Source organism: Myotis lucifugus, unplaced genomic scaffold (assembly GCF_000147115.1).
Source record: "Myotis lucifugus unplaced genomic scaffold, Myoluc2.0 scaffold_216, whole genome shotgun sequence".
NCBI lineage: Eukaryota > Metazoa > Chordata > Mammalia > Chiroptera > Vespertilionidae > Myotis > Myotis lucifugus.
In genome coordinates, this window is record NW_005871264.1 from 1656416 (window position 1) to 1673761 (window position 17346).

General features: G+C 39.4%; 1 protein-coding gene across 3 annotated transcripts in view; it reads right to left on the bottom strand.

The window, feature by feature from the left end:
• PDSS2 (decaprenyl diphosphate synthase subunit 2) overlaps window positions 1-16257 on the bottom strand; it is a 202257-nt gene extending 186000 nt beyond the window's left edge. For all 3 annotated transcript variants that reach the window (XM_014463680.2, XM_006098018.3, XM_023761774.1), the window contains exon 1: window positions 15682-16257. In XM_014463680.2, the coding sequence (XP_014319166.1) occupies window positions 15682-15974 (293 nt within the window). In that variant the 5' untranslated portion in view covers window positions 15975-16257. The remainder of the gene's footprint in view (window positions 1-15681) is intronic.
• Window positions 16258-17346: the final 1089 nt, after the last annotated feature.

Genomic DNA, 17346 nt, shown 5'->3' on the forward strand with positions numbered 1-17346 from the left:
TTTCAGTTTAATTCGCATATCTCCTTTTGGGAACCAGTGGGGAGTAAAAGGACATTAAAGGATGTAGTGGATATTCTAGGGGGCAAAATTTTTATTTTTTATAGAATTAGTAAGAATAGGATTCCACCAACTTATAGCAGGCGGGGTGGAGGCATAGGAGCCATGAAATGGGAAATAAACAGGAAAGAAGCCCGGCACAGGCATTTGAGGGTAATAAATATGAGAGCAATCTAGAAGATGAACGGTTCATGTTGTTTATGATTACAAACTGATTATTCCTCTAAGTGCAAAGGCTATCCAATAAGTCATATCCGGGTTGATTTGTTAGCACGGTACTTTTACCAGACAATAAATTAGAATGCAATTAAAGTGCATTCTGTCTGTTTATCATGGACTAAGATAGCTGACCATCATCCTCAATTATCTGGACGAACACACAGCATGACAGCACAGTGAAGAAACCTTCCAGCAAAGGGCAATAAACATCTTAGGAAGGCACTGAAATTGCTAGATTTCTTCTCTAGTCCTTTTTGAAATGTTTCCAATTTTGATAAAGTATGTAAACAGAACCAAATTAATTTAGTACTTGCTTCAGTACAGTAAGTCATACAGTAAGTCTGTACCCCAAACAGCTTGTCAGCAATTTGCTAAGGGCAGTGACTAAATCATAAAAGAAAACAGAACTGAATATTTACTGCAAACCTCTGTAAAGTGGAAAACCTTAAGCATAGTGAAAATAGAAGAATCACACAGGAAAAAGATATAAACATTTTAAATTTTAAAACACATGTTTTAAAGAAAACATCTGTAGAATATAATTCAACTTCATTATATAAAGATCTCATAAGGATTAACAAAGAACTCAGATCATGAGAAATAAACAAATACACAAAGAGAAACTAATAAATAGAAACATACAAATTTTCTCAAGTAAATTAAATTAAAATCAGAGTAACGTTTTTTCACCTAATTAGTAAAAAACTCTTTTTTAAAATGACAACAACCAATATTGGCAAAGACATAGTGATACTAGTACTTTCATACATTGCTGATTGTCTTATAGTAAACTGATTAGAATGTTCCAAAAATACAGTTTGGCAATTTTAATTAAACACTATAAAATGTTCATAGTGTTTAGCTCAGTACTCTTACATCATGGACTCCATCTAATAAATAAAAATATTAGTCACAGCTTGATCTATCAATAAGAATCTGAAATAACATAAAATCCGACAATAGGGTAAATACAACATGAAATATGGCACGATAATGAGTGGAATATTATGTGGCTATTTAAAATGATGGTTATGAAAACTAAGTAGAAAAGGAAAGAAAACTGTGTATGCAAGATGATCATATTAAAATAAAAATATACATATAGAAGATTAGGAAGGCAAATAGCAAAGTGATAATTATTTTAAACAGGTATGGTAGGCTATACAATTGTACCCCGTCCCCCGCTGCCTCCCAGAGATGTCCAGATCTCCCTGGAACCTGTGGATATTACTTTACTTGGCAAAAGGAACTCTGCAGATGTCAGTAAGTTCAGGGTCTTGAGATGGAGAGATTATCCTGCATTACCCAGATGGGCCTAATATAATCACAAGGCCCCTTTAAAAAGGAAGTCAGAAGAGTCAGGGTCAGAAAAGGAGATGTGACAACAGAAGCAGAGACTGGAGTGATGTGGCAGCCTCGGAAGTTGGAAAAGGCAAGGAACAGATTCTCCCTAGAGCTTCCAGAAGGAAGTCGGCTCTGCCAACACCTAAATTTTATCCCCATTTTAGACTCTGACCTCAAGAAAAGCAAGATGATAAACTTGTGCTGTTTGAAGCCACTAAGTTTGAGTAATTTGTTACAACAGCAATAGGAAACTAATATAAATGGTAAGACTGCCCTTTCTAAACTTTCTGTAATGTTTGTATTACTTCTAATGATACATTCTAATATACAAATTTAGCTAAAATTTAATTTTCGAGATGAAAACATACTCTGCTGCAGTGGTTCTCAACCCTGATTGCATATTAGTACCAAGTAATCAGCTTTAAGAAAAAGAAAGAATACCAATACCACGCTTTCTCCCCATTCCCAGAGATTCTGGTTTAATATGCTAGGCTCAAGCATCAGTACTTTTTAAAGGCACTACATGCTAATGTGCAGCCAAGGTTGAGAATCACTGCTCTAGTATGTCAACTCATAACTGACAAGACTCCCTAACCCAAAGCAGGAATATCTGTCAACCTAAAAAATACATTTCTTTCAAGAATTCTGCAAATAAACATACTCAGCAATGGTTTGTCTTAGCTTAAATTTAGGACTGGGAGCTGTGTCCTAATTTAACTGACAGTGTCAAAGAAAAAAAAAAATCCCTTTCTCTACTTCATCTGTGTTTCTCATCTGTGGAGTTCAAAGGACTCCTCAGTACAGTACTCCAAGAAAAAGGTTCTTATTAGCTGCTACCCCAAGTCCTTGTATTTAAATTAGAATAATTCACAAGAAGAACCGTGTACGCTTCCTTCACTTTTCTGCTGACAACTGACTTTATTATAAGACTACTAAAACTATGTAAGATCTTTAGTCTTTGAATTGTTACGGGATGTTTTAGAAATGTGTAGACTAGCCAAGAGAAGGCCTCTGTCAAAGTCCTTTGATACTCATTCTTTAAAGTCATATATTCCAGGTATCAAGCTCATACATTAAAAACAAAACACACACAGATGTTAGTATGTTTGTGAGTTAATGTATAACTTAAAGTTTTCAAATGTGAAATTCTCAGCTAGGGCAATTACTGACAAAGTCTTATGCATCTCTTGGTCAACTCATAGCATCACCTCACATTCTTTCAGCAGCAAAATCCACATATGAGAAACATCATTATCAACCAAGTGTATCCAAAGATTGATTTCCATAGCAACCATAACCCTGCCAGCCACATATAGTGTATAAGGCATAAGAGTTAATACCACATGCACACAACGTGTTGGTATTATGTAGTCCAGACTGTGGTTGCTGTAGAAATCTAACCCCAAGTCCCTCACAACAGTGAATAAAATGAAAACAACAGAAGAGTCCTTGACTACTTAGCCATCTATTCCTTTGCTTTCAAGCAGGACAATGCCATTCTAAATACTGTGTAATAAATAGTTTTGTATTGATACCACTAAAGCAGCGGTTTTCAACCTGTGGGTCACGACCCCTTTGGCGGTCGAACGACCCTTTCACAGGGGTCGCCTAAGACCATCCTGCATATCAGATATTTACATTATGATTCATAACAGTAGCAACATTACAGTTACGAAGTAGCAACGAAAATAATTTTATGGTTGGGCCACAACATGAGGAACTGTATTTAAAGGGCCAGAAGGTTGAGAACCACTGCACTAAAGGAACATTTTCTACAAATATAATTTTAAATGATATCTTATCTCTGTTTAACATTAGGACCAACATCCTATTCCCTAAAAAATTCTCCCTTCCACTCTGTGCTCAGTTTGACTTTCAAAAGCTCACCCAAAGAGAATATGCCATCTTCTCCTGGGCTCAGTCAGAGCTAGCAGGAGAGGGGCCAGGTCTTGCTGTTACCATTACCAGAAGTATGACAGACACAGACAAGGTTATTCTAAAACAATTCTGCAAAAGTAGGAGGAATCACTTTATCTGACATTAGGTCTTACTATTTAGCCATCATAATCAAGACAGTGTGGTACTGGCAGAACAGAAATATAGATCAATGGAACAAGAACCCAGAAATGGATCAATACAAATACACCAATTAAGTTTTGACAACGGTACAAAATCAGTTCAATGGAGGAAAGAGAGTGTTTTTTAACAGACTATGCTGAAAGAACTGAATATCCATAGGCCAAAAATAATGAACCTTGACTTAAAACTATGCTATAGCCCTAGCCAGTTGCTCAGTGTTTAGAGAGTCGGCCCACAGACCAAAGGGTCTTGGGTTCAATTTCCAGTCAAGGGGACATACCTGGGTTGCAGGTTTGGGCGAGTTTGGGAGGCAACCAATTGATGTCTCTCTCACATCAATGTTTCTCTCTCCCCCCTCCCTCCCACTTTTCTCTAAAAATCAATGGAAAAAATATCCTCCAGTAAGGAGTAACAAACAAATAAAAATCAAATAACATATATTAAAGAAGGCTCTTATCAATTAGAGATTTTTATAAATTATAGTGATAAAAACCCTACTTGCTTTTTTAGTTTCCCAGGAAAAATAAAACTACCCTGCCTGATACAGCAACATTTGCTTTTTCTCTGTGATTCCTCCAGGTTCCTGAAAAGATGTCATTCATTTCTAGTCTAAAAACAAACAGAACTCAACCAGATTTGCTTTAAAACAATCCATGCAAGCCAAGGGCTGTGTGTGCCCATTCATCATGAAGCTTATAATCTCTACATCTCTATTTATATCTAACCAGTGAACCAGTGCACGCATTCGTGCACATTGAAAGAAAATTAATTAAAAGGTGGCTGGTGGGGCAGAACAGGGCAAGATGGGCTGGACACGCCCTGAAACCAACCTCCCGTGGCCCCTCCCTGGTGTCTACAGAGTGAGTGAGGTCCCTCAGGCAGGTGGGGTCTCTCGGCCTGGCCTGCAGGGATAGGGCCAAAACCGGCTTTCCAACATCCCCCAAGGGGTGCGAGAGGGTACTCTGCAAAGTTGCTGTAGTATAGGGTGTGGAATGCAAACGCAAGTGTGCAGTAAACCAGATTTGGGGCCGACAGTGTCCCAGCAACAACATAACCCATGGCCAAAGGTGGAACCGCACGCTGCGAAGAATCAGGCTCCCTCCTCTCTGGTTGCGTCACCTGAGAACCGCTGCTGCCAAGTCACTGCAGCTCAGCAGTTCCTGCATTGAGTGTCTGTCCCTTGGTGGTCAGTTCGAGTCATAGCAACTGGTCGGACAGGTGGATTAGCCTTTTATATATATAGATTATAAAGAGCAATAAGTATATATTTAGATATTTTTAAAATAGAAAATTTATTAAAACATCCTGACGAGTATACTCTACAATAAATATAGTAAGGAGAAAGACAAACAGGAGAAAAGGGTAAGAGAGTAAATGACAAGAATATCTTCCTTAACATAATCTTGAGAAAAACAGAATCACTTTGGTGGACCTCTGACTTAGGTATAAGTATTTCTAAGACTATAAATTTTTTGAAAGAGATGATTTTTGTCTTTATATTCTCATTGCCGAGCATATACTTGACATACAGAAAGCCTTTAATAAGTACTCCCAGAATTGAATTGGAGTAAAACCTTTCCTAACCAAAGGATCTTGCCCTTTTCTACCTTTGCCTTAGTCATTACTTAGATCATGTGGGAAAAAAATAAAACTAAATTTTTACCTTTGGTACATATCTCTAGCCTCACAATTCTGAAAATAAAACCAATTTGGTCTGTTAAAAAATATCATTGGAGCAAATAAAATAACCTTCCAAGAAGATTCTGAGAGAATGGTAATTTTTAGGGCTATTTTTAGATATTTGTTAAAGTGAAGTTTCAGTACATGAAAACAGAAAAACTGAAAGGCTTTGAGAATCCTTTGGTGAGTCATAGGAAGAAAAGCAAATCCAGCTGCACTCTATAATCTGAAAACGTGTATCTAGAACTTTGAATAAGTATTAAACCAGAAACAGCTATCTGAATGGTTAACATCTAGTACCCTTTTTTAAAACCTACTTTACGGTAACTATTTTTGAAAAAACATCCACTAAACTCTTTAAACCAGAAGCATAGATAAATATTTTTTATAAAATAAAAGGCCTATAAGGTGTTTAAAACACACACACACACACACACACACACACGCTCGCACGTGTGCAAATTCTGAATCCTATAGAAGAAGTAAAGGGCAATTATAGAATACAGTATCAATGAAAAGCAGTTGGAAATATGATAGTAATGAGCAATATGAAGAGAAGTGGATATCTGAATCCTAATTTGTTAGACTCTATCACAAAGAATTAGCTCTTAAAAATCTATGATCAATTTATCCTTACAACTGAGCCCAGAATTAAGATTAGTCAGTATTCCACAACCATGAGTAATATATGGAACATTTTTAAAGGGTAAGAATTCAGTCATCCTTAAATGATTTTTATTAAAATTGTATTTAAATATGTATGAATATAAAATTATAAACGCAAAATGGTTTGAGTTCTCATACAACTAAAATAAACAAAATCTGAATATAAAAGTTACTCAAATTGGCATTAATTTCCTATGATAGATGATGGTACTTGACTGAAACTAAATTTCAATTCCCAAAATGAAAGTGGTTCTGGCAGTCTGGGTACATTCTTTGGAATAAGGGAAGTCTATGGTGAAGATGCTATTCTCACTCCACTTTCCTCTATACAAACTATATAAAACTTTTATTCACATAACATACTGCTATTAGCATGTCTTCTGACTGGTCCCAGAAGATTCTCCCCTCACTTTTGACACAAGAAATAGATCGGTAAGGGGCATGCCACAATTATTATTAATCATATTAGTTAGTGGCTCTTGTTTCCTGGCTCTTCCACCAGAATTCTGGTGGAAGGGACTACAAATGAAATGGATTCCCCGAACTCAGAAAGTGATGGGAGAAGCCTCAGGGAGGCTAGGTCCAGGTGGTAGCAGGTAACTGCCAGAAGCAAAGTGGCCATGGTGATTCTAACTGGCAGCAAGGTGATATGGTATGAGGGTATTAGGTCATCTCAGACTTTGTTGTGATAGGCAGAAATCCCTGTCTATATTGAACCCCCCAATGGCAAAATGAGTGTTTGTGCCCAAGGAAAGTGTTTGTGGCCAATGACTCAGGCAGAACCAATCATACCACACAATTTGCCAGTCTAGGAACTGATTTACATTAGGTACAAGACAAAAGAAAGGCCAAATAGATTCTCTCTAGCAGGAATTTGCGCCTGGAGGAGCCATATAAGAATGAAAGGTGGTTCAGGCCAAAATTTCCTGACAATGGTGTTATATGGTAGTGGAATTGTCTGTAAATTCCTGCTACTAGTAACTGTTAGCATCCCCAGTTCCCATTCTTCTTAAAGCCTGAGTTTTTTAATTCCCCCTTTAAAACTGTGATCTACTGTGACCTTCCAATAAATTTCCTATTTTTGCTTAAGTAATCCAAAGTCGATTTCTTTGTTTTCCACCAAATAGCCCTGATATAATTCTATACCCCATCCCAAAGAGATCATCAACCCCTATGGCTTTAATTCTCATCTTCCAACCCTAGCTCTGGTGTCTATCTCCCTTAGAGCACTTGACCCATTCCTAACTGCTCTTTGGACATCTCCATATGCTACAAACACTTCAAGTTCAACAAATCTACAACATTTCCCCTTACTCTCAGGACCCAAACATGCTTCTCTTCCTGTATGCCCTCTATCAGTTAACAGTATCTCATTATAGTACTCCATATATACTCAGTGTATTTTAAATGTTATCTTATCTTAGTCTCAAAATTACCAACTCCTGTCAACTCTTTGAAAGTGTACTTTGAATCCTTTATTTCCACTTTATCTCCATCACCACTGCCTATCCCAAGAACATCTACTCAATGTTCAATATTCAGCTGAAGTCATTTCATTGAGACTTGCTGCCCGTATTTCAAGCTATCTGTACTCCAAGAATATAGATCATGTATTTTATTCAGTTTTCTATTTGTTTACAATGGAAGGCAAGTATAGCATTAGATACTGTATCTTGGCATAAGCAGACATTTCCAGCCTAACTTTTTAACCCATCCCATCCCATCCCATCCCATGTTCAGCCCATACAAAATGACTACTTTCCTATACTGCACTAAGCAATTCCTTACATCTTACATTCTTTTCCTGCCGGGGCCATTTCCTTCTCATCCAACATGGCACAACTCTTATGTCACCTCATCTTTGAAAGTCTTCAATTTTCTCTAAAGAGAGATTTCTCTCTCCCTCTCTGTCTCTACAGCATATTGTTCATGCATACCACAGCATGCATACTCAAGGTATTCTATTTGTATGCCTCCCCACTAAAATAATTTCTAATTATAATGATGTTTGATAACAGTTGGATACGTTCTAAATGTCAGGTACTATCTAAGCACCTTACTTATATTTGCCCATTTAATCCTCACAAAACCCTAAGATACAGGTACTATCATTATCCTCATTTTATAAATGAGGAAACTAAGACACAGAGAGATTAAGTAAGTTGCCAGAGATCAGAGCTTGGTAGTGGTACAACCAGGATATGAATATAAACAGTCTTATTCCAGAAGTCATGCTCACTATACTGTCTTTCATGAATTCCTGAAAGGCAGCAACTATGTCTTATTCTTGTTTGTACACCCCGTGCCCAGAGCACCTCAAATATTTGTGGAATGAATTAAAATTTATAACTTTCTCTTGGTCATCCAAGAAAAAGTTCTTCATAAGTAACGTAGGTTTTCCATCAGTAATTACAGAACTGAATCTAGAAAGGGTCTTTCATAAACATGGGAGGCTAAAATTAAATTTCTAATAAGAAATTCAAAGAGCTCTGAAGAATTTTACCATGCAGAAAAGACAAATAAGGTTTTTTAGGTAGTCAAGTAAATGTAGTAAACTCAGTCAGGAATAAAAAGTCTTTACCAAAGAATCAATATCTTCTAAGAGAGACTAGATGTCATAATCTGTCCCCAGTAAATGTATACTAAATTAATCCCATCTATCTAAATCTGAAATAGAGATCAGTGTTTTGAAGGCAAAAGTAAAAAGACGGTATTTAAACAAAAATTTAATCCTAAGGGCCAACTCTATCAAGAGTAATCAATTAAAGCCATACTGTTCAATAAAATCAGCTGTTGAAGCAACAAATATTTAACCAATTCTATATAAAAAGTATTAGTCATCAACTTTAAAATAATTAAGTGCCTCCATATAATTATTAAGAGCAGTAAGTTCTTTTTTTTAAATCCTCACCTGGGGATATTTTTTTCTATTGATATTTAGAGAGTGTGTGGAAGGGAAGGGGAGGGGAGAGAAGAGAAGAGAGAAACATTGATGTGAGAGAGACACATCGATTGGTTGCCTCCCACACATGCCCTGACTGGAGCTGGGGATCTAACCTGCACCCAGGTATGTGCCCTTGACTGGGAATTGAACCAGCGACCCTTCAGTCCACAGGCCAACTCTCTAACCACTGAGCCACACTGGGCAAGGCAAGCATTAAGTTCTTGAACAGTAGATAGTATATGAAGTGAATTTATAAAAGCTAAAAGTACTTAAAACTAAATTTATACAGAAATTTATGTGATTAGGAATAAAAAAAATATTTTGCACAAGTACATTTAATTAGCAAGAGAGTAATGAACCACAGGGTGTAAGTTGTACTGGGAAGAAGCAGGGGTTGATGCACTGTCACTCTCTTTAGCTTCTCCCACACTATCAATTTACATCACATTGCTGGGCTTCTACTGCATCCTACATATCACTGTCCCACCTGGACAGGCCAACAATCCCTCACCCAAAGTTCCTGAAACAAAAATGTCTTTCCAAATTTTAAAAAATGTATTAAATATATTTGTATTTATTTCAGAGAGAAGGAGAGGGAGAGGAAGAGAGAGATAGAAACATCAATGATGAAAGAGAATCATGGATAGGCTGCCTCCTGCACACCCCCTGCTGGGAATCAAGCCCACAACCCCAGCATGTGCCCTGACCGGGACTCAAACCGTGATCTCCTGGTTCATGGGTTGACGCTCAACCACTGACCCACACTGGCCAGGCTAAACATTTTTTATTTTAGGAAGGTGCATTTAAACCCAGCAGTCTAGCAGGATATGGGGCAGTATCCTGTAATCAAATACATTAATATTTCTGCAGCAAAATGCAAGAATATCCACATTAAGTGGAATAAAGAAAGGCTATAAATAATCTCATCAGTTTGGATCAGGTTTATGAGTCTGAAAAAAACATTGTCTTCTGAGCTTTTAGGAGTTTTAAATAGTAGGAAAAGGACTCTAGAGTTGTATAACCATATTGCATTCAATCTGCTCACTTCCTCCTTGAGAAGTGATAATGGCTTCCTTACTTGCCATATTCAGTTATGACACTAACTTCTACACTAGTCTAGAATTGGCAATCATTTAGTCAATCTCCTTATTTTTTTTTACTTAGGAACTAAGTTCCAGTGAGATGGAATAACTTCCTAGGGTCACACTGTTCCCTACTGACAGAGATGAAATTAAAACATACAGGTTTCCTGTCTCCCAGGCTTACTTACTACTTGTTCGTTCGTTCATTCGTTCGTTCGTTCATTCGTTCATTCATTCATTCATTCATTCATTCATTCATTCAAAGTGATTTTTTTTAGCTTTCCAGAATAATGAAATAATTATAGGCTCACAGAAAGTTGCAAAAATAGTATAAAAAAGTCCTATGTGTCCATCATCCAGCTTCTACCAGTATATACTGTAGTACAATATTAAAACCAAAAAATTAACATAGTTATATTAGTGGTAACAAAACTACAAAGCTTATTCCATTTTCATTATTTTGTTAAACTGCATTTATTTGTATGTGAAGGTGTATACAATTCTATGCAACTTTATCCCATGTACAGATTTATGTAACCGCCATCTCAATCAAGGTACCAAACTGTTCCATCACCTCTTTGTATTTACAATCCCTCCTGCTCCCCCACACTGTCCCTGACTCTGGCAACCACTCATTTGTTCTCCATCTCTATAGTTTTGACATTTTGAGAATGCTGTATAAATGGAATCATACAGCATACAAACTTTTGAGATTGACATTTTCTTTAATTGTGGTAAAATACACATGAAATTTACCATCTTAACCATTTTTAAATGTACATTTTTAAGTATATTCACAATGTTGCGCAGCCAATCTCCAGAACTTTTTCATCTTGTAAAAATGAAACTCTACACTTATTATACAACACTCCTCATTTCCCCTTCCTTCCAGCCCCTGGCAACCACCATTTTACTTTCTCTGAATGTGACTACTCTAAATAACTCATATAAGTAGAATGATACAGTATTTGTCTTTCGTGATTGGCTTATTTCACTTAGCATAATGTCCTCAAGATTCATCCATATTTCCCTTTTCTTGATGAGATGGCTTAGGTAAAGAAAGAGAAGGTAGTAAATAACAGATTATGGTGGTTTCCTTTTTTTCTCCTGCTGTTTGCCAAAAATGTCACCGTTCATCTAAATTTTAGGGCTAACAGACCTGATTCATCCCTAACATACTATGTAGATTTATCCAAAAAGTAAAATGACCAGATGGGTTAGAATATTGATTTAAGTAAATAATGGAAACTCCAAATATAAAATGGGACTGTAAAAGAATTACCAAATCTGGCTTCCTATGCTCCTAACTATATCAATACAAGGGGTCTTTTGTGACCTTTTGCTAATATGCTGAGAGCATCTTCTTAATTATCAATGCTTTGCTGACAAAATCTCAACAAAGAGCATAACATGTGAAATAACATAGCTGCCTTGTCCATGTTTTTAACTATAATTTACAAAACCACAATCTGCCTACCCTATGGATCAAATAAATGCCTGCTCCTTCGCTAAAACAGATATACAGGATGGGGAAAAGTAGGGTTACAGTTGTGAATACACAAAACACAATTTATTCCTGTATTGCTACTTATTAATTACTGTATTATTTTCCATAGGAACAACTGTAAACCTATTTTTGCCCCACCATGTATATGTACCTTCTGACAAGTTTTTTGCTCATCAGCTACCAGTGAGTAGACTTTAAATAATTTGCAACACACTGTCAAAGTAAATGTAATAAAACTACATGCAGATTAGCTTTCTTTTCTTACAAAATAAAGCAATTCATAGATGTTACTCCAACAACTTTGCTGAAATTTATTTGTTTTATCCCCCTCCAATTATTTTACAATATGCACAATGTAACTAGGTATGCAGGGTAGGCTACAATCTGGAAAGTTTCAAAGCCATCAATCTTATAGGCTTTCATGTAGTGTGTTTCTGGTGGCCTCAGAAGGGATCATCTCCAAGACCCCATATGATAGTCTGGCAATTAACTAGATGAACTGGAACTCTCAGAATATACAAATTAATAAGGCTCTTTTTAGCTCTACTGTTTTCACTTCAATGCTTTATTACAGAGACTACAATATGCACAATGTAATATACGATTACAACTTCCAACGCTAACACTACCACTTCCATCAGACACACGCACACACACAGAAACCCACAACTTGATTAGCAAAAATTAAGAAACCTCATAGTTCTAGTGTTGTGAGAACATGGAATAACCTGAGTTCAGACATTGCTCATGAGAGTGTAAACTGGTACAACCACTCTGGAAAACAATTTGGTATTACCTACTATAGCTGAACATGTGCATATACTCCTGTATCTGTTCTCTTGACAAGTACACCAAGAGATATGTGCAAGAATATTCACAGCAGTACTTTCATAAGACCAAAAAATGCAAACAACCCAAAAGCTGACTGAAAAAAATACTGTGGCATATTCACACAATAGGATTTTAAATACCAGTGAAAAACTAATGAAGTACAGTTAAACACAACCTGGATGAATCTTAGAAACAATGATGCATTAAAAGAGCAATTCATAACAGATTATATGCAATAAACTACCATGTTAATAAATTTCAAAAAGAAGAAAAATTAAACATGTTATTAGTTATGGAAACATTCATGCAATTTTAAAAAGGAAAAATAAACACAAAATCCAGTATACATAAGGTCAGGCAGATGGACAGGGGAGTAACTCACCATCAACAGGATTGGTAAAGTTATAGTTCTTAGATTGAGTGATAAACTCTTTAGTTCCATTATTAAGCTTTATAATATGTGTGTGTCTGTGTGTTGAGTGTCTATCATATAGAATCTCTGGAGAACTAACATTCCAGCTATAGGACAAGTTTAGCCCACTCATAAGATGACATTCTTGGTAACTGGGAATGATGCCAAGAAATAAAATCACTCTACTATTGATATTCGGTAACTTTTGTAGCAACAAAGAAATTACAGGTGTCTCAAAAAATTAAAGCAAGGGGGTGGGCAAGGGAAGTGGGGGTGACTATAAAAGAGCAAGTGAGGGATCCTTATAGTGATGGAAATGTTCTGCATCTTGACTGTATCAACAGCAGTATTATGCTTATGATATCGTACTGTTGTTGTGCAAGATGTTACCACTGGGAAAATCTGGCTAAATGGTACATTGGATCTCACTGTATTATTTCTTCCAACTGCAAGTGAATCTACAATTATCTCAAAGTAAAAGATTAATTAAAAAAAAGAAAACATAAAAAGAGATCATTTTCATCCAGGGTTTCTCCATCTTGGTACTACTGACATTGTGGGGCACATAATTTTTCATTGTTAGGGACTGGCCTGGGCATTGTCGGGTGTTTAACAGCATCCCTGGCCTCCATCCATTAATGCCATTAGCATATCCCAGTTGTGACAAAATTTCCATACACTGCCAAAAGTTCCCCAGGGGGACAAAACTGTCCCATTAGAGCAGTGGTTCTCAACCTTCCTAATGCCGCAACCCTTTAATACAGTTCCTCATGTTATGGTGACCCCCAATTTCATTGTTACAAATTAAACATAATTAAAGCATAGTGATTAATCACAAAAACAATATGTAATTATATATGTGTTTTCCGATGGTCTTAGGCGACCCTTTGGTTGCAACCCACAGGTTGAGAACCACTGCATTAGAGAATCACTGCTCTAGTCATAAAAACAAAGAAGAGCTGTGGAAATGTTCCTCAAGATTGAAGGAGACTAAAGAGACATGGCAACTAAATGCAATATCTGATCTTACACTGGATCCTGTACTAGAAGAGGAAAGAATGCTTTTATGAAGGATATTATTAGGTCAATTAACAAAACTGGAATACCAATGATAAATTAAATAAAAGCATTGTATCAACATTAAATGTGCCTAAATTGATTACTGTGATGTAATTATATCAATAATATTCCTATGCTTAGGAAATGCACAATTTAGTATTTAGGAGTAAAGGACCATCCTATATAATAAAAGCCTAATATGCAAATTGTCCCCTCCACAGGGAGTCTGAGGGTGGGGCGGGGCTGGCCAGCCAACTGCCTGCAGCCCCTCCCTCTGGCTGGATCCCACCCATGCACGAATTCGTGCATTGGGCTTCTAGTGATGTATATAATCTACCATCAAATGATTCAGAAAAATATATATATGTGTATCTGTGTGTATATATATTTTATATATACATGTGAATAATATTTGTATACTAGAGGCCTGGTGCATGAAATTCGTGCACGGGGGTGGGGGTGGGTCCCTCAGTTCGACCTGCACCCTCTCCAATCTGGGAGCCCTCAGGGGAGCCCTCTCCAATCCGGGAGTTTCTGTCTATCTTTGCCATCATATGAGCGAATTGTCTGAGACCCCCCCAACCCAGTTTGGTTTGGTGCTCACAGAATAATAGGTCTTTTTTTTTTCTTTGCTCCATTGGTGGAGATTTCCTAGAAGTTGCAGGATATCTTCCTTTTAATACACTCTGACTTTATTTATGTCTCTCACCTTTGCTTTCCCTCCATCCCCCACCCGCAAGAGTAACTTGCTCCAGGCTCACTTTGCTCTAGTGCAGCGGTTCTCAACCTGTGGGTCACGACCCCTTTGGCGGTCAAACGACCCTTTCACAGGGGTCGCCTAAGACCATCCTGCATATCAGATATTTACATTATGATTTATAACAGTAGCAACATTACAGTTATGAAGTAGCAACGAAAATAATTTTATGGTTGGGTCACAACATGAGGAACTGTATTTAAAGGGGGTCCATGCACGCTAGGCGCATGCACGCTGCCCACAGGCCCACCATCTTTGTCAGGTTAATTTGCATACTCTCTCCTGATTGGCTGTGGGCCTCACAGAGGGATGGCCAATTTACATATTTGTCTATTATTAGTATAGATAGATATATCATACATGAATCTGATTAAAGGATATACAAGTGTGCTCATTGTACTATTTTATTCTTGCAACTTTTCAATATTTTTGAAATTATTTACAAATAAAAAGTTGGTGTGTGTTTTTTAAAGTGGAAGCAAAAGTTGTGGTCCTTAAAATCCTAATGGCAGGTTTCACGGTACTCCAGCATAAGTGATAAAAATCCCGACTGGATAATGACTACTGACTGGATAAATCCCTACGTCAAGCCTGGGGCATTCTTGGAAAGAACCGTCTGTCTTCAGCCTATCTCCCCTTTCCATTCTTTCCAGAGGTGACCTCTTGAATAGTGCAGAATCGAAAGTGAATCCATCCCATTTTTAAAAGACCATTTCTAGCAAGTGACTCAAACTCACACCCCTCACTCAGTTCCTCCACTAATCACTGAGGCATCTTCACTCTCAATCATTAAGGAAAAACGCAAAAAGTGGACACGTATTCCTCAAAAGAAAACCACTCATCCGCTCAACTGTGCAAAGAGAGGAAGGATGTCAAGGTGAGCGGACTAGAGAAGAGACAACATCCACGTCTAGGAGGGCTGAGGAAAGGAGGAGGTAAAGAGAGAGAGGCGGGGAGCCAGTCTTAGTGAAGCATGAACGGTGTGCCAGCCATTAAGAAGGACCCGCGAGGGGGTGCGAGCGCGCCGGCGGGAGAGGAGCTCACCTGGCGGTGGTGAGCAGCGGGTGCTGAGTCCCCACCAGCTTCCGCACCTGCATAGCGATGTTGCTGAGCTCGTCGCTCAGGAGGCAGCGGAGGCTCATGAAGGACGTGGGGTAGCCCACGATCTTCTCCGCCTCCGACACCACCTGATTCCAGTAGGCCGGGGCCTTGGAGGACCGGCCCCGCCAGGCGCCCACCGAGACGGGGCCGAGGGTCGGGGACCACCACAGGCGGCGCGGGCGTCCCGGCGCCCGGAGATGGCGGGGCGAGCGAAACAGCAGTGGCGGAAGGCTCATAGTTTGAGTCTGGGAGTGTCGGGGGCTTCGGGGTGCCCGGAGGTGGCGCGGGAAACTAACCAGGGGCAGAGGAGGGACTTGCAGGGACTAGAAGGAATCGGCGACTCTTGACCCTTAGAGGTGCGTGGGTTCCAGAAGCTGTAACCAGAAGCGAACTTGAACGGCAGCTGTCTGCAGCCCGGTCTAGATAGATAATTGCCCTAGCTCAGCACTGCCCCCGGCCAGCTGGGGTAGAAACCACGGGGAATACCTAAATGGGGGACGCCATCTTTAGAGGCGGGGAATGCGGCCTGTCGTAAAGACGGAGGCGGGCTATTCTGGAGCTAAGACTGCTCCCTGCTTTACGGCACAGCCGTGAAAGCCAGAGGGGGCGTGGCTCTGGAGTTGGAGGCCTCAGCTCCTCCCACCCCCTGGCTCTGACCTGTGGGGGCCGAGGGTGGCGGCAATGGCGGAGCAGATGCTCAGTGCTGGAGTCTGGAGTCTAAGCCAAGTGTGATCAGCAGAGCATCCCCGGCGCCCAGCACAGCGTGGGCACACACAAATATTTGTGTCATGAACGAGGGTCTTTTTTTGCGGCCTCCAGCCCGCCCGGAAAGGAGGGCGTCGGTCACCTTCCCTGGAAAGCCGCGGGCTGGTAGCTCTCATCGTCCGCCCCGGCCGTGGTCCTGGGCCCGCGTGGTGGCGACCTCTGCGGCTGCGGGCTCTGCGGAGCTGTGACTCGGGGGTAGTGGGGATGCAAAGCGCACGCGTGGGTCTGATCTCGTGCCCTCAGCTCCCAACCAGACAGAAAGTGGCGTGGCCCGGCCCAAAGGGTTCTTTTTCCCCAAAGAATGTCCTCTGTCTTGATCCAAGTCACTGGCCTCCTCGCTGAGGCTGGTTTAACCCCCGTGGGCAGAAGCAGCCGTACCTCCCTCAAGGGTGCGGAGAGTCACCTCTTTGGAAGAGCTCCCCTTCCAGGATTCAGAACTGGACGGCTGACCCCAGTGCTTCAGTATAGCTCGTGTATGACCGCAGAATCCTCAAAGCAACCCCAATAGGTAGGTGGTATTCTCCACGTTTTATATGAAGAAACTGAGGCACAGCCAAGTCCTGCAAGTTGCCTAAGGCCACGCTGAGCAGGGATGGGAACCCGAGCAATCTGGTTTCTAAATCCACGCTCTTAACTACGTTAGAGACTCTCAAAATGACACGTTACCAACCATTCTTTTTTCCTTATTGCCGTTAGTGTGGTTATCATTTCTATAATGCAACCTATTCTTTTTTTCAAGTATGTCTAGCATCCTCTCTTGTCATCCCAAACAAGTGTTAAAACCCTTATTAATAAAAAAATGATGTATTAATGCAGTTTTACACTCTTAAAAATAGCTTGCAA